Genomic DNA, 22129 nt, shown 5'->3' on the forward strand with positions numbered 1-22129 from the left:
AATTAATAAGCAAATTCTTAGTCTGTTAAAATAAGATCTGACTCTGCAGCAGACACCCTGTTTATATGAAGAAATCAGCTAATCCTACCAGCGTGTGTTATGCATGCTCTGAGATTGCCTACCAGATCCAGCCCCTCAGGGGATGTGGGCAGAGGAACTTCTAGATTCTGGATCTTGACCAGGGTCAGGCAGGAGCCAGCTGCTGAGCGGCTAACCCCTGCAAAAAATGAGGGGTTTCTGTGTGCATGCAGAAGTCAAACTGCCAAAGATCCTGAGGAACTTTAAGACTATGGACTATTGTGCATAAGGAAGTAAGCTCCTTTAGGGTTTAGCAGTACTACAGCAGAGGTTTTCAGGATCTCAGCTTGAGGTTTAGATACCTTATGTATAAGCATATTATGTTGTTTCTAGTGTAGAACAAGGCTTGTTGTGAAGAACCCTGAACCTGCACCTATTGCAGAACTGGTGGCGTTGCCTACTGCAAGTTTTTACTAATCATCATAGATATGGTCAATTAAAGCCTTAATATTTGGATGATGCAATTTCTATGCATGTTAGAGAGGATAAAATCACTAATATTCAGTTAAAGAATTAATAAATTTACCTGAAAAATGCTTATTTTTCATCCTGCAGTCCAAGTGAACTTCCAAACAGGCTGCTTCGCGACACTAGGATAGAGGTGATTGGGACACAGAGTTAGATTACGCATCCAGCCATGTCACCACTGGTGCTGGCAGATGTTGCAGGGTCATTGTAGGAAGGGTCATTGCTTGAATGTGGGGGTCAACTGTGCCAGAGACTTCTGCCAGACCCAGTGAAAGGGAGAATTAATTTCATCATCATGTGGGAAGAGAGTGCTATGCTAAACCATTTGCAATTTTCAATGGATGCAGACAAAACAAGGGAGAATGATAGTAGTCTGGGGGCTCCTTTAAGAGCATGCTGGCCTCCCCAGAGATAAAGCTCCTAAAAGAAAAAGTATCACTACTTGAAGACTTGTAATGCTCCCCTCACTGGGAGCTAAAGGTAAGGAATCATGTGAGAAAGAGCAGAAGAGATCAAAACAAATAATAACTTACCACTATTGCCCCATTTGTGATGATGGCTTCAGGAGGATCCCGTCTAGAAAACAAGAAAAAATAGTATGTATTTTATAAACAATGTATTCTGGAAACTGTCCTGAACGGGACATATTTTTCTCTCCTAATTTTGTTTTTATTTATTTGCTCCATCCTACTGCTTGTAGATGTATGCTCCCTTTCCACCACATGCCACATAACTACCTAGCAGAAACGATTCAATGCAATAAGGCACCTGGAAAGTGCTTGTAACAGCCTTAATAGTATAGGAATGCTATTTACTGCAGTGGGATTCACCAGCCCCAGAAAAAACAATCGTGAACTAGGCAAGTAATACACAAATTTTAAGAAGTCACAGAATTAAAAATTCTGAACTCATTCTCCACATCATGGAATTTTTGTTTCTTACAGTGCTTTACTGATGCACACATTAAGTTTGGGAAAAGGGTGAATCTGGCTATTAAAATGACTCTGGGTGTACAGAAGGTTTCCCTGCACTGATGTGCCACTCCAAGCTGCTACTCCTATAATAATGGGGTTTTACTCACATGCTTTCCAATGAAAACTCTGCTTCCAGCTCCTCCCTCCTCTGAAAATGAAGGAAAAAAAAAAATAAGAAACAGCCTCAATTAGCATGTGCAGAGGTTTGCAAAGCAATCTTCATTTTTTGCAAGCACAATTTTCTTTATGCTTTAGTAAGTAACAATATTCTGTTTCATGCTTGCTATTGTCAGCATTAGAGGACAGAGGCAGCTTTTTCTTCCCCATGGAAAAGAAGATTTCAGTTGTACCAGCAGAACAAAGGGTGTTTGGTGATTACAAATCTCCATAGTGAACCTTTATTTTTCACACTTTCTTCCCTGCCAGCTTCCATGTGCTGAACACAATATGCTAAGACTTATGTTTAAAACACTGTGGAAACAGGCCATTTTCCTGTCCTTGTATTGCTTTTCTTTTTATAATCTTTGTGAGGATTAGATAAACTCTGTCATTTTCTGCCAGGGTATTAAAAGCACAAAGCTTCCCTAAAATTGCATCTGTTCTGGGGCTTGGGAATTTGGAAGGGATCTGTTCCAGAGGAAACCAGCAGGATTTTGAGAAGGTCATCTATTTTGTCACTGGTGTGCAATTCCCAAGATCTTAATAAATTTTGTTACATTTTTACTACCTAGCTGGTCCCACAGGTAAAAGACAGAAGAGACAGCACACCTCTTTAATTAGAAGAGGATGGACGTCAAGATGTACTAAATGTCTGATGGAGCTCTTACCTGTGGATTTAGTGGGAATGTCATAAACACTTTTTCCCCAAGAGGGATTTTAGCTATATCAAAAAGCACAATTGCCTGGTCATCATCATGGACAATGTCATCATCAGAAACAGTAATTTCCAGAATATTCTGGGAAAAGAAATTAGAAATGTCCAATTCATTAACATGTACTCAAAAGTGTGACATTCTGCAGCTCTTCCAGGTTCAGTGCCTGCTTTACAGAGAGGAAATAGGAAGTACCGATGACCAAATATCACAAGAAAGAGTAAGAAAATGAGTTTAATCTGCTTTATAAGAAACACCTTCTAGACTCACAATTAAGGCCAGACTGGGACTTCTCTTGGATCACCTTTTACACTTTTAAGTAGCTCTCACAAAAATGCAGTCTTTTAGGAAGGGTTATGGATAGCTAGAAGTCCTATATCACCCCTTATCAACAGGGACAATAGAGGTCACCTCGTATCAGTAACCACTTTTCTATGTCTTTCAGCTTTCCACTTTAAGCCACCTATTCATAGGCATTTGAGTGTAATTATCAGCAGCAAACTGAGTAAAGATCTTAATCATACCGGAATGTAGCAGCTTCCTGGCATTAATACACCTTTATTTCATATCCTTTCAGGGAAAGATGTGCTTTTCCTCTTATAACATTGCTTTATATTTTCATTTCATAGTTTCTCTGTGTTGTCACTCTGTCATTGGCCCCTTCAGCCTTCTCCAAGGTCAGTCACATTACTGATATGTAAATAATAACTCTCTGTTAGGAGAGAAGTGGATTCCAGCAAAAGCCAGAATCATTTATTGTTTTGCTCCAGTTTGCTAGTGGAATTTTAAGTAAACTCAGGAAGTTATTAGAAGACATGACATCCTGTTTTGTGCTAAACAGAAAGAAGCTGCATAAAGACGAGATGAAGATGAGAATTTTAGGTTTGTGTACCTTAACCTGTCTCTGGATCCGGAAGTAGAAAGTTTCATTCCACACGGGATTTCTGCAGTTTTTGATGGTTTTGGTGTGGAATTTTTCATCCGAAGCAGTTGGCAACCAGAGGCTCACATAGCAATCAGGTTGGCTTACTGTGGAAACATAGGCAGTGGAAAACACAAGAAGTGAAGGCATTGAAACGCTCTGTAGCTTCAAAATAGATGAGAGATGGACAGCTCTTTCTGATAGACATTGGCCAAACCAGGAAGATAGAAATCACAGAGCTGGATGAAATTAACGTATTGTTTATCACAATGCTATTTTTAATAAGCAGTGTATTCAAACAACTGTGCAAAATCCTACACATTGTTTTAAATAGAGTCCTAGCCAGTGGATAGAACAATATGTTTAGCCAGGAGTCTTAAATTGCTCTTTATCAACGTATTTTCAGCTCTCTGCATATTTGGTAGGAGGAGAAACTGTGACCAATGCAGGGAGACAGTGAGCCTCGGACCCTGAGAGAGATTGGGCATAAATTGTCTCTGAAGCAATTTAGCTTTGTGAGAAATCTTTAAAGAATTGGGTTTGAGTCTGATTCAGATAATAGATGCCTGGAATACCTGGTTATTAACCCTTCACAATGGAAAATTAATTATTTTGGCTACCTAGAGCATTGTGTCCTTAGGTGGGGCAGGAAAGGAGAAGCCTAGTAGCAGTGCAATTGCTTCTGCAGAAGGTCTTTAGGTAGCTGGAGCCTTTTCCTGGTGTTTGCTGATGCCTGAAAGACCAGGAAGCTATTTCCTACTCCACATCTCTTCCCAGGAAAAATGAAATGGCAGAAAGGATTTAGATCTTGTGGAGGAAGGGAGTAAGCCTGTGCTTACTAAAAGGGATCATCTCCAGTAGGTCATGAACCAAGCAAACACCAAAGAGATTCTAAAATGCTGGACAGGAACTTTTCCAGAGGCAACTGAAAGGCCTGATCCATCCTGTTGTGTAAACACAGGCTTTGGTGAGAGAAGTGGAGAATGGGGGAAGTCTGGTCCCATGGCAGTCAGTACACATAACTACTTCATGAGCAGAAAGACAAACACTATCTGTAAGTATGGCACAGATATTGAGCCAGTTCCTCAAGGTTAAAAGAGAGCTTGCCCTGGTGTCTTTGCTCAGATATATTGCTTTAGGATATTTTGACTAAATAAGAGGTGTTGCCTGAAACCCAGAGGCCTTGTGACTGGGACATCCCCGGATGATGATGCCTGTCAGGCAGGAAGATTCCCAGATAATTCTTCATTCTGAATTTGAAGGAATTCCTTGATGCTGCTCGGAATTTTAACTCATGAAGGGTGGAGGTTGAATTTCTCTTTGAAATGAGTTCCACAGATTTTTACATAGTCAAAGTGACAAGATAATGTATTGACTTTGGCAATTACCAGTATAATATTCAATTTACAACGTGCAGGAGTGCTGTGATTACCACATACATAACTGGAATATCTCTCCTCACTGTGCTGATGGCCTGCTGAGCTGTGACATCCTGATAAGTGATATCACTGGCTCTGATCTACAGAGTTTCTCAAGAGTACATAGGAATACTGTACAAAAGCCAAGAATCAAATGTGGCTTCAGGCCATCTAGACCATCCCTCCTCCCATTAAGCACTTATCACTGCTGATCACAAGTGTTCCAAAAACACGAGTCCAACGTTCCCAAAATTGCCAAAGTGGCTGATATGGGATGTACTTCAGAGATGTTAAACTGATCTGAGACATAATTTCTCTTCTTTTTGGTTTCTGGTCATTGTAGGGTGCAGGAAGGATACAGTTCTATATTTTTGCTGTAGTTGCAAAGGTTAGTTATTTTCCTTTGTTCTTCTGAATGAAAACCAAAATGCTCTATCCTTTCTTAAATTTCAGCTTTCAACCACACAGTGTATAAAACAAGCCTTGAGCTAAAACTGACAAACCTGGCAGTGCTAAACCTCACAGCCAAGCATGGAAGAACTGCTGCAGCATTTAGGAATGTCTTTTGTTACTGTTTTATCTGGAATTTGCAGATATGCTGGAGTGTTTTCTTTGACAAAACATTTTCATGAGTCTACTTTCTAAAAGTACTTTTCTATGTGTGTTGCTATCATAAATATTTACTTAAAATAAGCTATTGACAATTCTTTGTCAAACTGATGAAGCACAGGCTAAACAGTGAGGTGGATTAAAACCAAGCAGAACTGCCAGGCTCAAAGCACCCTGATCAGCAGCGCTAAGTCCAGCTGGAGACCAGTCACTAGTGGTGTACCCTGGGTGCTGATACCAGGGCCAATGCTGTTCAACATCATGCAGGTGATGGGACACAGCACATCTTCAGTGAATGTGCAAGTGGTGCAGAACTGGGAGGAGTGGTTGACACACCAGATAGCTGTGCTGCCATTCAGAGGGGACTGAACAGACTGGAGAACTCAGCCAACATGAGCTTTATGAAGTTCAGCATGGAAAATGGAAAGACCTGCACACGAGGAGGAATAACCCCATGCACCAAGACAGGCTGGGGGCTGACTGGCTGGAAAGCAGTGCCACAGAGAAATATCTGTGCATTTTGGTGGACAGGAGGTTCAACATGAGCCAGCAATGTGCCCTTGCAGCAAACAAGGACATCAGCTTCCTGGGCTGCATAGGGAAGTGTTGCCAGCAGGTGTAGGTGATTCTCTCAGCACTGGTAAGGTCACTGGGTTCCCCAGTACAAAAGAGATAAGGATGTACTGGAGCAAGTCTAACAAGAGTCCACAAAGAAGGTGGGGGGGATCAGAGCATCTGCCATAAGGGGAGAAGCTGAGAGAGCTGGGACTCTTCAGCCTTAAGCAGAGAAGGCTCTGGGGTAACATCAATATATGTAAAAATTTCACTGGTGACAGGTGAGAGGGAAATAAAGAAATCTCTTGGCGAATGTGCCCAGCAAAGTAAGAGGCAATGGACAAAAACCAAAATATAGGAAATCCCACATAAACATAAGGAAAAACTTTTTACCATGAGGGTGGTGAAATGCTGACAGAGGTTTCCCAGAAAGATTATGAAGTCTTTATCCTTGGAGATGTTCAAAACCCAACTTCACATGGCTCTAGCAACCTGTTGTAGCCAGCTCTGCTCTTTGCAATGAGCTGACCTGGATGATCTCCAGAGGTGCCTTCACACCTCAGCACTCTGTGTGATTCTGCAATATCAAGGCTATTTGGTCACAGACAAGTTACATGTAATTGTTAGTAACCGCTGAGTGCAAATTTGACCTTGAAGAGGAGGTGAGGTGAAAACACCGAGGCAAAGCTTGCTCTCTTTCCATGGAGAAAGGGGACTATGCCATACCATACAATCCATCTAAAGTCCCTTACCGATGGGGAGAGGTTATTGTTTCCCATTAAATTAATGTGATTTTCAGTTTTCCCTGAATTTTACAGACAGTATCAGCTATTCCCCATGCTGTGAGTCTAACTGAGCTTATGCACTTCTGTAGAAGTGGCAGTTTACTTGAAGCTAAGCTGTGAGGTGAGCAGTAGGACAAATGAAAAATAACAGTATAGTCAGATGTCTGATGAATACTATGAAGACTACAGTATCCTCATTACATGGGAGCACTTGAAATTACTCAACAGCTTTTTCTTTTTTTTTGCTCCCTCTTATCCCTGAAAAAGATGTACAAGAGAGCTACTGAAAATTTTCCAGCTTATTTATTGCTACGTGGGTGCTAATACAAAAATATTTGCATTTTCTTCATGCTCCAATTTTAATGCAGTTGCTGAGCATTATTAGCAATTTCATGCCATGCCATGCCCTTATTTCAGTGCGTGTGTTGCAACTTCATATCCTGATGACATAGTGTCACCCCATGTGGATGCCAAGCCATCTGAACTCACAGTCTATTTGGAAGTCAGCACTAAGTGACCCTGACATCCATTTCCAATTTTTAACTTCTTCTGGTTCAATTTCATTTGTGTGTTCATGGGGCTGTTTCTCATCTCTATCTTCAAGCTAACTATAGGCTAGAAGTTCAGGATGGAACCAAAGAGTTCAGAACTGCAGCCAGCTCTTTGGTGTTCTGCAAGAGTCCTCCGGCACATGTCAGAAATGAACCATCACGTGCTAAAATCATTCACCTCCACCACAAAGAGAATTACAGCACTGAAAACCAAAGCATATAAGCAAAACTAGTCTTATAAGAACAATGAATGCAAACCATAAAATCCCATCTGTCATGTTGCTGTATTTCATAATACCAAAAATAGAAGAAGAATTTTCTCCTGGTGAATTCCTCTCCACCTGCACAGACAGGTTGCCCTTGAATCCCAGTTTACTACAGTTCACCTAAAAGGAGGAGGAGAGGCGCTCCCATTTCTCAATCACCAGACAGGGTCTCCAGGGACATTTTTCCCTCACCATATTCTTTGCACAGAATGATGCAAACAAAATTAAGAAGTTACCTCCAACTGCTGCCTATCCAAGAGCTGATTTGAACTGAACTCTGTCCTCTATGAGTATTCAGATGCAACATCATCTGAAAACTTTGTAATATGCTCTGTAGCTTGCTTATGGAAATAAAAGCTCATAGATCTACCATGCCTAACCACCCTGTCCAGCCATTTAACTCAAGTGGCAAAGTAGGATTAACTCCCTGAAGCACAGATTCAGTGGGTGCAGTACCTGGTAGTGCAGTTAGAGACACATTTTCACACCCTGGGTCACCTCTACCTCATGCACCATGGCAATGCTTGCATTCTTGAGATAGGGACATGAGCATCATCTGCACTAGGTCTATTCTTCCTAATTTGCTTGCATTCACTTTCCATAGCAAAAATAACCCCTGATGCCTCTGGAGATCTACTTTGATTTGCAACCACTCCAAGTGTATCATGCTAGAACTGACTCATTTCTTCCAAATGGATAAGAGTTTCCATAAAATAATTTCATAAGCTGGGAGAGAAGAAAGGCTCCGAGATCCTCTTTTATGAATATGCAAGGTCTTTCCTCATCCAAAGCTTAAAAACAAAAGGAAGATCCAAAACCAAAAGGAACAGTGTGAGCATTCTGACCCTCCCAGCTAAAACCTGATCTCTATAGTCAGAATATACCTGATAAACATAGTCACATTCCAATCCCCTCCATATTTTACCTTGTCCTGCCTGAGCTCTGATAGCTCCATCACAGGGATGCCCCTACCCGCAGCCTCTTGAACTGGCAGGACAACACCTATCAGAGAAGTTATGCCTGGGAAGAAAAGCAGCTGTCAGCCTGAATATTCACTCCAAGTAACTTCTCAGTGGACATACAGCTCAAGTTCACCTCTGCAGTCCAGACAGAGTGTTGCAAACATGCAGCACCACTGAGGCCAAGTATGTCAAGCCAGATATGACACCTACCCTCTTCACCCCTGCTGCATTAATGAGCACAACCATGGTCTCCACAGCAAAGATCAGCTCTTCGTATATGGTATCAGCTGGTACACACATGGGTTGCCTTGGTTTCAAAGAGCAGTCTGTCACAGAGACCCCTTTACTCAGGTCTTTAGGCTTATGCAAGAGCCAGCAGAGTCCGAGAGAGTTTTGTTCTTTCATATTTTACTGAACTGTGTCAGGGAGAGCCACATCGCTGCAGGTCTGTGTCACCAGCATTGCCTGAGGATCTGGGAGAGGTCTGCTTCCAATCAGGGTGACTCAGAGCAATTCCCCTCTCTTGGTGCTTGGGCTTCAGGCTTGCCAGATGAAGCAGCTTCCCTCACTGATTGTCTATATGGCCATAGGAACAGGGTAAGAGTGTCAGGTCCAGCTGTAGGCTTTAGGGGATGACATAAATCAGTAAGTAAATGCTAATGATGATGAAAGGATGGAAGCTTGGTGCACGTCTGTCTGGCTACCCAGTAGCCCATTTGTTTATTGAGAGCAGCTGCAAGGTGATGGAGAGCCTATGCCACCACAATCCTCTCTCAGTGCCTGGCTCCTTTCTCATCCTTTTGGGAAACAGAGTCACTGGAAGGGATAGCAATACAGAAAGGAGCTAATACATCATTTCCTCTGCCAGCTCATCCTGGCCAGATATTCCTCCTACACAAGGGGAATTCTCTAGGAGAAGTGATGCCATTAATAGAGTCAGGAAACATGAACACACCAGTGAAGTCATTCTTTTACCCAAGGTTGTCTACAACCTGAGTCTGAGAAGGGGAATACCACTGCAAACCAGGAGCCAGACTGTAAGAGTCCCATACACTTCACTGGAATTGATTCCTTTCTAGAATCCCCACCATGTCCCCAGCTTAAATTCCTGTGAGCATTGGAGTCTGGTGATGACACTCAGCATCTGCAGGGCAGCAGGATGAGTATAAGTGATCTTATCTGGGTGCCGTCTTCTCTAATGCCCACAGTGAGATCAGGGAGTGCCAGAAATGCGTGTTTGAGTCTGACCTATGATTACAAATTGGCATAAAGGTCAGTTAAGAATACAGTGGAAATTAATTAGCTCAGGTCTGTGAAGAGCATTTGCATGATAAGACAAGATAGAAACCAGTTAGATGAAGTTCAAAGCGAATGTCAGGATTGAACATTACGTAAGTGTGGAGGAGCCTACAAGAGTGGTGGAGTGACAGCAGGTGTATGAAAAGGACTAATTGATCCATTGAGGAAGAGTGGGGTGGCTTCTTTTTGTTTTAATGTTTTTCTTTGTGTGAAAATAGATGCAATCATTGCCAAGCTCCACCAGCATGTTTGTCTACAAGCAAAGGCGTAACATCAGATTTCAGGATAAGCTGGGACTCTGTCCCAGGATTGTGAAACACACATCCCACAGATCTTGAGGTGCATGTTTAAAAAACAACCAGGATCAAGCTGGGTGCACACAATAGTAAGGAATGTCAATAGAAGCACATAAAAAGTTGCATTCTTTGAAGCCAAGATATGGCAAGTAAGTCAAGGAAAATTATAGAAACTCTATGGCCAAAGGACCTGGTGTTGCACGTGCAACAAACAGATGCATAAAAATCATGTCAGAGAAGTTGCTGCACTTAGCTGGAAAGGGCTCTTGTTCCTGGATTTGATTCTTGGAAGATGAAAATCTAGGGAAAACTGAATTGGGTTACCACAAAAATTGTCAGCCTTCCACTGATATCTCACAGTCAGATAGGACTTGTACTGACTGCTTGTAATCAGTTTTCCAGGGGAAAAGCTTGTATTGCTGAGACAAGACTAGGTGAACACCATTTTCTAATTCTCATCAGCACACATTTGCATTTTAGTTTTCTGATACTTCAAATACTTTCAAATCTTAAAAACAAAACATTAAGCTTAAATGACATCAGTACCAGTGCAAAAGTCAAACACTTAAAAATCTTATCTTTCTGCATTGTACTGAAGTATCACATGGTACCACATTATTTTTGTTGGAAGACTCCGGCTTTGAAAGCACAGGCAGGTTGTTGCTCAGTCCACAAAGAGCTATCTAATATTTCTTTATCTTGTTCAACAGCATGTTGGTTTACATTATGGTATGACAGCCTTAAGAAACAGGCCTAAAGTCACAGACTACCTGGGGAATTACTGACAGAAAGGAGAGAAAGACATCCATTCCTTCTCCTACTGGACCCCAAATCTTGTTTGCTGGTAACTAGGAAAGGAACATGAAGATCTTCTCACTGTTTCTAGTACTTAACTCACATCTTAAATTAGGATCCCTCTACACATAACAAAAGATAACCCCAACAAACAAATCATCTAAATAGACAAGAGAAAGAAAATGTGCAGATAATACTGTTACCCATGTTTTATAAACAGGGTGTCGTGGTTTAAGCCCAGCTGGCAACTTAGAACCACGCAGCCGCTCGCTCACTCCCCCCCTTTTCCTTCCTCCCCCGGCTCCCAGAGGAATGGGGAGGAGAATTGGAGGAATGTAACTCCCACAGGTTGAGATAACAGCTCTCCAGTAACTAAGGTATAATACAAACCACTACTGCTACCAATAATAATGATAAGAGGAATAACAAGGGGAAAGGACACAACCGCTCACCACCCGCCGACCGATACCCAGCCCGACCCGAGCAGCGATCTGGGCCTTCCGGGTAACTCCCCCCAGTTTCTATACTGGGCATGACGTGCTGTGGTATGGAATAGCCCTTTGGCCAGTTTGGGTCAGGTGTCCTGTCTCTGCTTCCTCCCGGCTTCCCCTCCTCTCTGGCAGAGCATGAGACTGAGAAAGTCCTTGGTCAGAGTAAACATTACTGAGTAACAACTAAAAACATCGGTGTTACCAGCGTTGTTCCCAGACTGAAAGTCAAGAAACACAGCACTGCACCAGCTACTAAGAAGGAGAAAAAATGACTGCTACAGCTGAACCCAGGACACAGGGCAACAGAGGTACAGAGCATTTGGTTGACTTGCCTAAACTTAAACAAGTCTGTTGGCAGAGCTAAGAACTGAGTCCACGCATCTTGATCCCTACTCCAGAGATGTACATTTTGGTCATAATGGGAATTTTCTAAATGTCTGCATCTCATTGTGCAAACTTCTCTGAAACCCCATTGCTCTCAGGATGGAGGACAAGGTCACAACAGCAACACTGTTTTCTGAGAATGCAGCATAATTTTACTTTATGCAATCCCTTTGCATAAGCCAGTGAATCATGGCTGTTATCTTGTCGTTCAATTCCCATTCTAGATCAAAGGTGTCACTAAAATAAATTAAATAAGCACTTCAAAGGAAGGTGAGGTCTTGCACATATATGCAATGTTCCATAGCTGTCAAAACAAATGGAAATTTATTTAACCTTCTGTGCTATCCTATGATATTTCTACTCTCTGCAACCCAGTATTACAGACAGCGTGAACTGAACACTTCTCTCCACTTGGTTGGAAAACAGACAACAGTGACATCCATGTTCTTGAAACACCAAAGTGAGCAGAATACAGAGACGGTGAGAAAATTCATTTCTAGAACATTGTTCCATTAGAAGATGAAGACAAAAACGAATGGTAGTGTTTGGGGTGAAAATGTTGCCATCTCCAAATTATGCAGTGGAAATTAAGTAGTGCTCACTTGAGAAAATGAGAAGGTATCCTGCCATGTCCTTAGTCTTCCTCAAAGTCTGTCTGATGACATTTTCTTCCTCATAGAAAGATGGACCTTTAGAACTGGCGTGTATCGGGATCCATTCTTCCTGTACCCTAGTGAAGAGTCTAATCTAAACCAGTCTTCTGAAGCAAAGCTGTTAGGATTTCCAGGCCAAAGTAATCCTGTCACTTTACCAGCAGCATGGGGTGCCTCATCTTATTTCTTTGGAAATGTTGTGTCAGAGATATTGTCTGATTTTCTAACTTCAGGGAGCATATCAAGACAATCTGAGAGAGTCCTTGGCATGTGATGTGCAGCCATTCCCTCTGATAGCTTTGATAAAACTACTATTTTGGAGTACCATAGCGAAAGAATTGACACTTGCTCTGGGCAAACAGCAATTGTAGGTGACTTTTCAGTCTGATGGATCCTTTGGCTGCACTAAAAATATTAACAAGTGGGAAGGCAGAGGAGGGAGGTAACATGTTATGTGAGATGTTGAGCAGTGGAAAGGCTGTGGTGTTTGTGAAGACCAGACTTCAGTGTGATCTCCCAAAGAGGAAAGAAGATGCACAGCAAGAGAAGGAAGAAAAGTATCATAATAATATGTAAAACTGTAGTTATTAGTGACATGACAAGTTCACGAGGCACATGTAGTAAGAGCAGGAAAAAATTCCCCATAGAAAAACCACTGTGAAAGTGGAGCACCAGATAAGGATTGGCTAAAATATCACACATTCTCAGAACACTTTGCATGTAGGCTGTGCTCCATACTCCAACCCCCAAAAGATATGTGTTATGTGTCTTTTGGGGGGAGCAAGAGCGAGAAACATCCATAACAATGTGGCTGATGTCTTGGTGTTCAGAACATGTACATTATACACGTCATTGAACTTCTCAGATTTGGTAGGGCTCTTTAGAGCAAAGAATTAAGAGCAACTGATGCATAAGGATTTCAGATTTGCATTCTGTGTGTTACATACATTGGATATAAACATCTGAGTATTAAAACTGGTGTTAAGATATTTTCACAGGTCTGAGTCAACTTATCAAATAAGTAAGGCATAATTCTGTGCTTTGCTGACCAAAGTCTTAAAGGTTTAGTCAATGCCTACCTGGCATTGACCTGTTACTGAATGCTTAAAACAAAAAAGACAAACCAACCAAGAAATCTCAGAGATTGTATCTATTGTAAATAGATATTCCATGGCTGAAATTGGCTTTGATTGTGATTTCTTAACTAGTGTGACTTCAGTGTTTTGCATTTGTGCAGCAGCTCGCAGGGGCTGATACAGTAATCTGAGGACCGTGTAACATCAGTAAGAAAATCTAGTACTTACACAAATCTGCCTGATGAGCATTTGTCAGCTTTAAGATTCTTACAGTGAGCAGGGAGTAAGGTGACATTTCTTCCTGTTGAAAAAAATAACAAAGGAGATGTGCTTTAAAGTTTGGGATACATGTATTTAGAGTTAATGACAACTGAACGTGAAAATCACCCAGGTTCTGCTGCAGCCACCTCTTCCAGTTGGCATCACAGCAAAAATACAATAGGCAGCAAATAGGCTTTCTCCACAAACTTCATCAACTCCTAAAGTCTGCAGTCATCTAAGCATACAAACAGAAGGCGTAGAAGAAGAGGATGAATAAGAAAGTGTAAATAAGAAGAGAAAGTTCAGCTAGCCAGCTACCTTTATTCATACATGTGGTCACCAGCATCCAACATAACAACACAAAATTCAATGAATCCACAAATCAGAGATGCTCTAATTTTGGTTGACTATTGACCAACAGCCTGTGTTATGCTATAGGTGGAATTAAGGCCTATACTAAAGTTTCTACTTTCAACACAATTTTTGGATAAGTGAAGAGAAAGGGGGGAATAAAAAAGTAGGAAAAAAAAAATAGAGTGTTCTTTTTATGTTTTCTCACTAGTTTCTAAAGGAATCATTTTCCTAATGTAGAGGTGCCTAAAGATAAAAGTGTTAGCATCTTAGGGAATATCTCAGGCCACCAAGGCAATACACAGCTTTAGACAAAACACTCCTACCAAGTTTATAGAAAGGAAAGAGTTGCACCATGGTTGTACACGAAAGACTCACTGAAAAAGGTGAATGAGCACTGGGGATGCTACTTGTATTGTCATCTAGGAACAGAAGCAGAAGAAAAGGAGAAATCTCAGACCCTACAGAGTAATAAGTTCCCAAGCTGATGTATGATTATAGAGGGAACAGGTATCATTAGATCGGTGGGGTAACACAATAAGACTGCAATGAATGCCAGAGAACAAGACTTTGCACAGGAAAGAAAATACTCTTGCGAACTCTATCGAATCCTGAAGCCTGAGTGCTATTACTACATGAAGAGCATTAATCTTCATGCAAATGTGTTATCAGCAGATTCTGAATTGGGTATCTCCTGTAAGAGGGGAAGATATAAATAGCATAACAGATATTAAAGAGTTACCTTGAGATAGTCAGGTAACGGAATACTTATTTTTTAAGGACTTCTGAGCAAAGCATCAATAACTACAAAATGTTATGGCATTAAAATGAGGTAGATTTGGGAACTGGGAGTGTTTGCAATTCTAATAGCAAGGGTCTGTGGAAGTTATAAAATGGCCAAACTAATTATGATGCTACTTGTGGATCTGCAGAAAGATGTTCAGCCAAATAATACTGAAGGCACAGTGTGTATCATGGTCAAGCAATAGTTGACCACTTCAGTGACATGGAGTCCTGATGGTAGACACTGATATTCAGGAAGAGCTCAGGGAGGAGCTGGGATAATGGCAGAAGGCAAATAGATTAGTAATTCTTTGTAAAGTCACCTCACAAAACAATAGCAAAGGGCAGCCAAAGTAAGAAACTGTTGTGAAAGCCAATGACCAAAAGCTTGAAAAGATTATCTGAAGTAAAAATGGAGGAGTGCTGGTAGAAGATGATGAAATAATTAGGAGATGTTATCTATTTTCTGAGAAACCTTAATTAAAATAACAGGGGAAGCTATCAAGTGAAATAAGAGAAAGCACATTCACAGGTGCTGCTACTGTGACAATAGTCAGACTGCTAAAAATGTCAAAGTATAAGAAATCAGTGAGACAAGACAGTACATCAGCTGAAGCGCATAAAGCATTAGACCACAGGGAATTTATCACGACAAAGTATAGCTTAACCTCCAAATAATTTTGATCTCTATGAGGATGAAAGACATGAAGGTCATAAAAGGAATTTGCAAAAAATTGCAGTAATTCTCAAGCTGATAAAGCTTTGCCCATGAGCTCAAGCTTACAACCAGGAATCATAATGTCAGAATGTTTCCAGTAAATTGACTAGTTAAGATGCTAATACGTTTTGCTGTAAGGTACAGATACAGCACACCCAAACCAACAAGAGGGCTTTTAAGTGCTGAACAAATGCATTCTCCTTATCAGTCTACAAGAAGTAGATGATCTTGGCTTCTGGGTGTTTGTATTTCAAAACTGAATAGGAATTTAATCACTGTTTCTTGAAGTCATACGTAGGGCACAGGATATTTTACAGGGCTGTTTCTTCTGAACAGGGGAGGAAAGATCTCAGCATCATCAGAATCTGGGCTGAGCCAGCTCCACATTATTTTTTCAAAGGCCATTCCTTTCTCATCATCAAGGAATAATTCTGTGTCATCTTACCTCAATCTGTTTTGCTCTTAAAGAACAAGCACTCACTGGGTTTGCCCACTTTTTTTTAATACCTTTTGCAAAAATAGTACTCGAATTATAGAAATACATAAAAACTTCAGCAGACATATTTCAGGAGAAATAAAGGAAAGAATTAAAAGAATAGTATTTAGCGTTGGTACTTTCTTAGCCATCTTTAATGGCACCACCAGTCCTTCAGCCAGCATTTTGGAACATGTGCATTTAAAGTTTGTCAGAGATGTATATGTACTTTTTAAGTAGTATAATGACAAAACCAGACACAAGTGTGGATTCTGCAAAGACACACTTACACCAAGCACTGGCTGTGTGCTTGTTCCTGAGTGCCATTGCAACAGGCTAGAGCAGAGGTTATGTAGAAGAATGCAACACAAGAACCTCATACTTTGCATGCAAAAGAAGACAAACTGCAAGAGAGAATGGGAAGGCTATATTAGGAAGGGGTCAAAAAACCCAATCAACCAACAAAACAATAGAACATAACATGTTTCCATGAAAAACAGTAAGATACTGCATAGATTAGATAACGTCAAAGATGATGCAAAGGTTCAAGCTCATAATTTCGTGGGGAATCGTGGTGAGAAAGCGGATGGGGATATTTGGTGTCACAGGAAGATGACTTGGCGTAATTTAACTTTGAAGAGCTTGCCAAGGGAACAATAGGGCAGAGTACTTGATCAGCCATAATATACAGGTTAGAAATCTGATTGAGTGAGAAGCAAGAATGGTTTCTCTTTGAGGAGAGCACTGAAGTAGGGGCAGTGTGAGAGAAAAGCCAGTGAGCTGTGTGTGGAAATTGCACATCCAAGGAGAAAAATCTCACCCTATTGCCGGAGAAATCTAAGTCCTGTGAGACAGCAAGATACTGGTTATGTCAGCCAGGGCACACCTGGCATTCAGATATGGAACAAAGACCAGAAGAGAGAGAATGGAAAAAGAAATTCAAGGAATTAACGACAAAGGAAAGAGCTAGCTATGTGTACCTCAGAGATGCATTCAGTAGGTGTGTTTGGTGGCAGAGAACACGCAGCCAGGCAACTCATGGCTGAGCTTCCCTCAGCCTGAGCCTTGTTCTCTCTGTCATTGGGTAAACACGGTTTATTAGCAAAATCTCTTCTGGTATTAGCCTGCCCCAAGAACAACGATTACTTAAAATTTGAAGGAATAATGAAAATGCTAGTTTTATCTCCATATTCTTAACATTTTTTCCAGTTGGAAAAGAGTTTTTGCAACAGTCAAAACTAGACTGTACTCTGAACCCCCTCTTACTTTCTCTCAGTACAACACTCAGATGGTCATATCACCCAACTCAAAGGCCTTCAAGAAAAAAAATGACCTATTCTAGAAAACATTTGCATCCCCTCCTTAAGGCATCAAAGGAGGAACAACATTCAGTGAGTATCATCATCATAATAATTGGAGATATCAATGCCTTTGAAAAGAACTGCTAACTATTGAGCAAATTATTAACTATGAAGCAGATTTTTGAGATGAAAGAAGACTTCTCCTTAGAGGACACAGTTAATGAAAAACTACCTCATGTAATACTTCTCTGGTAGCCAAATACTAGACCTGAAAATTCAAGGAGCAAAATAGTATCTTCTTTTACAACTGAAGCTCAAGTTCCTGGTGCCATCAATGAAAATCAGACAAATAATTGTCTTTTCTCTGTAGTCATCATTTCATTGCATTAATACATTGAACAGCAGCTAATAAACTGGAAAACATGTTGCTGATTATGATTTGTGTTACATTAAAAAAAAAATATTAGTTTTGGGAATTGGTAACATAATCAACTATCCATGAGTGACTCTTCTTGCAGTCCTCTCTAACAAAGATACACCTGTGTACGTTGAACCTCTGAACTTACGCCTGTAAGGACAGTGACGGTGAGGCTGAGCAGCCTCCCTTAAAGTCTCATTGTTATCTCATCAAAGGTGACCTTACATGACACACTTTAATCACAGATACTTTAAGAGGGACAGGGCCCTGGTAAAGTCATGGCTTTTTTCTAGTTTCGTGGCAAACCATTAAGGAATGTGCATCACTTACATAAATGAAAAACTGATTGAAATTCTCCTAGTTCTTCTCTGCTTTCTGATTTCATGTCTACCGGAATATTTTGGTGAGCTTCCCCACCTATGTTAATACTACTAATCTTGAGCTGAGATTACGCTTCTTAGTTTCTTGCTCTTTGCGCTAGTGTATAGATATTTTCAGCATGTTCACAGGTGGTGAGCCAACAACTATTTTTTAAGCTGATAATTTGCCAAGAAAAATACTTTTTTTTTTCCCCCACTATTTTTGTAAATAATGCATTATTCTGTATAAGAAAATGGACTAATGAAAAAATCCAGTGATAAATTTTCTAGATTTACTGTAATTATAGGCTGCCTTACAACTATTTATGATCTTCTTTTAGTATACTTAATCTTTCCTGTATTTATGTATTAGGTGCTAGAAGGAAAACCGTGAATTCTGGAGTCCCTGAAACAGCTGAAGAGATCTTCTCTTGATGCTCCATTTTAAAATATGAAGAAGGTTTCATGAGGTTGCTATATATTCCTAAAAATATAGCAGTGAAGCGTATTTGGCTTTGCACTGTAGGTAGGCAACACAGCTAAATTCCATGTGCAGACCTGGGCATGTTTTTTTAAACCCAGTCCAGTGACTATTCAGTTTATCACACAGCTACGCAAAGTCCTCTCAAACTGAAGCAACTACTTGGGCAAGTATTTGAGCATTAGCATTAAAGAAAGCTTTGCACTTATTTACATTTACTTATTTACATTTTCTGGGACTCAAAGATCTGCTATAAATATGTTATCCTTTATAACACCTCTACTAATGATTTTTCTCCTGCTGCAGATGGCAAGCCATAGCTTGCAAAAATCAAGGGAATTACTGAGCGCTGCCCAGGAAACCCAGTGCCAGTAAGAGGCAGAAATTGGCCAGCTTGCACAACTCTCTGCCTTCAATGCCAATTTTCTGCCAAGCATGATTACAGAGGAGAGAACACATATTCAAAAGCCAGTACAGTGAGCAAAGCAGACATTTGCTCTGGAAAATAGCATTAATGATCAAATCCCAAAGGATTGCTGGCTACCATGTTCTGACTTTCCGACACTGACAACATTCTCCATTCATGATGGGCTAAAACTCCATTAAAGTCAATAAAGGTGGACAGCACTAAAAGAAGGCCAAAGTCAGTCCCATTTTATTGGAAATTGAAAACATTTTCACTAAGGAATTTCTCTAAGGAATAAAACCATGAAAATAACACGCTTTGTGTAAATAGATGAAGGCATGGCATAAAAAGGATATGGAATGCTGATGTTCCACCTGAAGAAAATTTTCTTTCATGAAATGTCCTGTTTCTAAATAAGCATGTGAATCTTTAATAACCATACTCGGGGTGAAATAAAAATAGATCCTACCATTCTCAAAAAAATATTGGTTTAGTCCCACCTATGTTTAGTTTGGTGAAATTGGTACCTTAGCATCAACATCACTTGGGGCTATGTAGTGCATCATCCATTTTCTTTCTTCATTTCCCAAGGGCCTTGATTTGCCGCTTGAATGCTGTTGAGGGAAGAAGAACAAGGGATGAAAAAGAGAGTAAAGACCAGTTTTTCTACTTATTTCAACTCCTCAGGGTAGAATTGCAATGTGGAATGGGCAATTCACACCACCTTATTATTTGTGGTGGGTAAAATAAATGTGCCAGGAAAGTGGTAGCTGTTTCTCTGCTGTATGGAAAGATACTGACTCCAGATTCTTGTAGATGCAGATAGCCAAGAAAGCAGAAAGACAATTTTTCTTAGACCTTTATATCAAACACACAACAGAGGATTTGACCTATTTATGGTCTGGAGACAAATCTGAGTCAAATACCCAGAAAGTCCTGACAGGTTTGCTTTGTTTTCCACTTACCTGAGGAAAGGCAGAGTTTGATGCCATTGAGATCGCTTCTGCATTAAAAGCAGGTGCTGCGAACAGCAGCTGAGTATTAAGCTCCACAGTAGCCAGTGCCTCCTATAAGAAATTTACAGCCTTGAAGAGTGTCAGAAGCTGCTGAGCAGGTGCTTTATTGCATTGAGTCAGAGCTCCACCCCTCCATGATTTCTGAAGCAGGAAAATTTCCCACCCACATTACTTGTCCAAAGAGCACATCTGTTGTAAGATGTGGACCTTCCTATCTGTAGGTCTTGTGACTGAGCAGAGTGTGCTGAGAGACACCAAATCGTTCCCACCTGGGGGCTCATGAAAACGTGGTAACAGTCATAACCTGACTGATGATCTGATAGAGATTGCCTGTGAGAGCTAACCTTACAGAGATAATCTAAATATGATGGTAACAATAGCCTAATAGCTACCTATTGTCTCTATACAAAAACCCTGAATTCCACACACTATTGCCTCCATAATAAAACATAAAATAAAAAAACATGGGAATGATCATTAGAAGGAAGACATTTATGTATGAAGATATTAAGAATTCTTGTAAAGGCATATTTTCCTCTGAAAAGTGCTGTTGCATCATGATTTGTTCATACGTGTTTGTTTCTATTGTAGTGTTCTACTTCAAAAGAAATGAAAGAAGGGAGAAATTTGGTAAGCAACATTTCTGTGCTCCCTAGAACACAATGTATCACTTTTCTATTTAAAATGTTTTACTTATTTCTGGACTTTACATTTAATACATTATGCATCTTAACAAACTTAAATGGCATTCAAACATTTCACTTTGAAAAATCATGAAATATTTCAACAAACTAAAATATTTTAATGTTTTAAGGATTTTAACTCTTCCTTCCCACCCAATTCGGACCTGTTATTTTCTGATGCAAAAACCATTCAGATTTCTGAGCAACCTTATTCAAATCACCAGCCAGCTGGGCATTACCAATAGATTATTGGAATTTAATGGACTGATCCTGTACATTTTATGGCTTTTTCATCTAATGAGGATCTGCATATATTCAGCACACCTCTAGGAAGTTTGGTGATTAAATTTTCTAATCCGTTATGCAAGCAGTGTTAGGTACACATACATTTGTCTTGAAAGTCCTCCCAAATGATTAAGAGTGGTGCTTATGAAAGGACTTTTGATTAATACGATGACAAAGCATGATGCTTCCTGTTAGAGACCTGCATAAGTATGAAATCACAACTACTCTACCTGTGGCAATGAGCATCGTACAAGGACCTTGACTGACAGAAACTAGACACAAATCTGATCATTTCTAGCAGTCTCGTTACATACTTTTCTTATATACACAGAGGAACCAATACAAAAAGCTGGTGTTCCAAGGAAAACAGGTCTTTACATACAGTTTTCTGTCCTTGCAAAAGTTTGATTTGAAGGTTTGTTATTAAATTCCTTTCCCACATTGATCATATCAAAACTTTTTGATGGAACAGGAACTGTTTGACTGAAACCAGAATTAGATAAACTACAGCAATAGGAAAAAGATAGTCACAAGCCTCTCCCACACTTTGGCCAATGCTTTGCTTGATATGAACAGTCACACTTCCGTTAAAATGGTGACTAGAAACAGTTTAGGAAAAAGTAACTGTACAGACAAAACCACACATTTTCTACTTCCTCTGCTACAGCCTATTGGTATCCTTGATTGAAGTGCCTAGAAGAGGTGTGGTACCACAACAGGAGAATGAGAATGTTAGCTACAATTTCATTGTAACTGAGCCCCACAAAGGTTATCTGCTCCAGGTCTCGTTTCTGTGATGTGTAGAAGCTAATGGGTGTGAAGTTTTTGCATGCAAGCCAGTTTTCATTTGTGTGTGTCATATTGCACCTTTGGTTTTAAGACGAAAGGAAATGAGGTGGAGGAAGAAGTCTCCAGCATCCCTTAGGAAGGTGACTAAGAGGTGCTTGTTGCCTAACAACTAACTCTTCTTTCCTGACTCAAGCCTTCCTGATACAAAATACCTGTTCTTTAAGCTCAAGTCAGAAGCAGCCAAAGGTAAACTTTGATTCAAAGCTGACACTAGTATTGAATTACCTAAATGGGTTCAAATTGCTTATTGCAATGAAGCACTATTCCTTTTGAGACAAACATGGCATTT

The 22129-nt window shown here is 40.3% G+C and overlaps 1 protein-coding gene across 1 annotated transcript in view; it reads right to left on the reverse strand.

Annotated features, from left to right (window-relative positions):
- LOC104401234 (cytosolic phospholipase A2 epsilon-like) overlaps positions 1-19999 on the reverse strand; it is a 34626-nt gene extending 14627 nt beyond the window's left edge. Inside the window, exons 1-8 of the mRNA XM_010012991.1 lie at positions 19973-19999; positions 19535-19621; positions 13683-13755; positions 3285-3421; positions 2348-2476; positions 1628-1668; positions 1080-1122; positions 605-668 (exon numbers count right to left, since the gene is read on the reverse strand). Coding sequence (XP_010011293.1) covers positions 605-668; positions 1080-1122; positions 1628-1668; positions 2348-2476; positions 3285-3421; positions 13683-13755; positions 19535-19621; positions 19973-19999 — 601 coding nt within the window. The remainder of the gene's footprint in view (positions 1-604; positions 669-1079; positions 1123-1627; positions 1669-2347; positions 2477-3284; positions 3422-13682; positions 13756-19534; positions 19622-19972) is intronic.
- Between the last annotated feature and the right edge of the window lie 2130 nt (positions 20000-22129).

This window comes from Nestor notabilis, unplaced genomic scaffold (assembly GCF_000696875.1).
Source record: "Nestor notabilis isolate BGI_N333 unplaced genomic scaffold, ASM69687v1 scaffold15804, whole genome shotgun sequence".
Classification (NCBI taxonomy): domain Eukaryota; kingdom Metazoa; phylum Chordata; class Aves; order Psittaciformes; family Psittacidae; genus Nestor; species Nestor notabilis.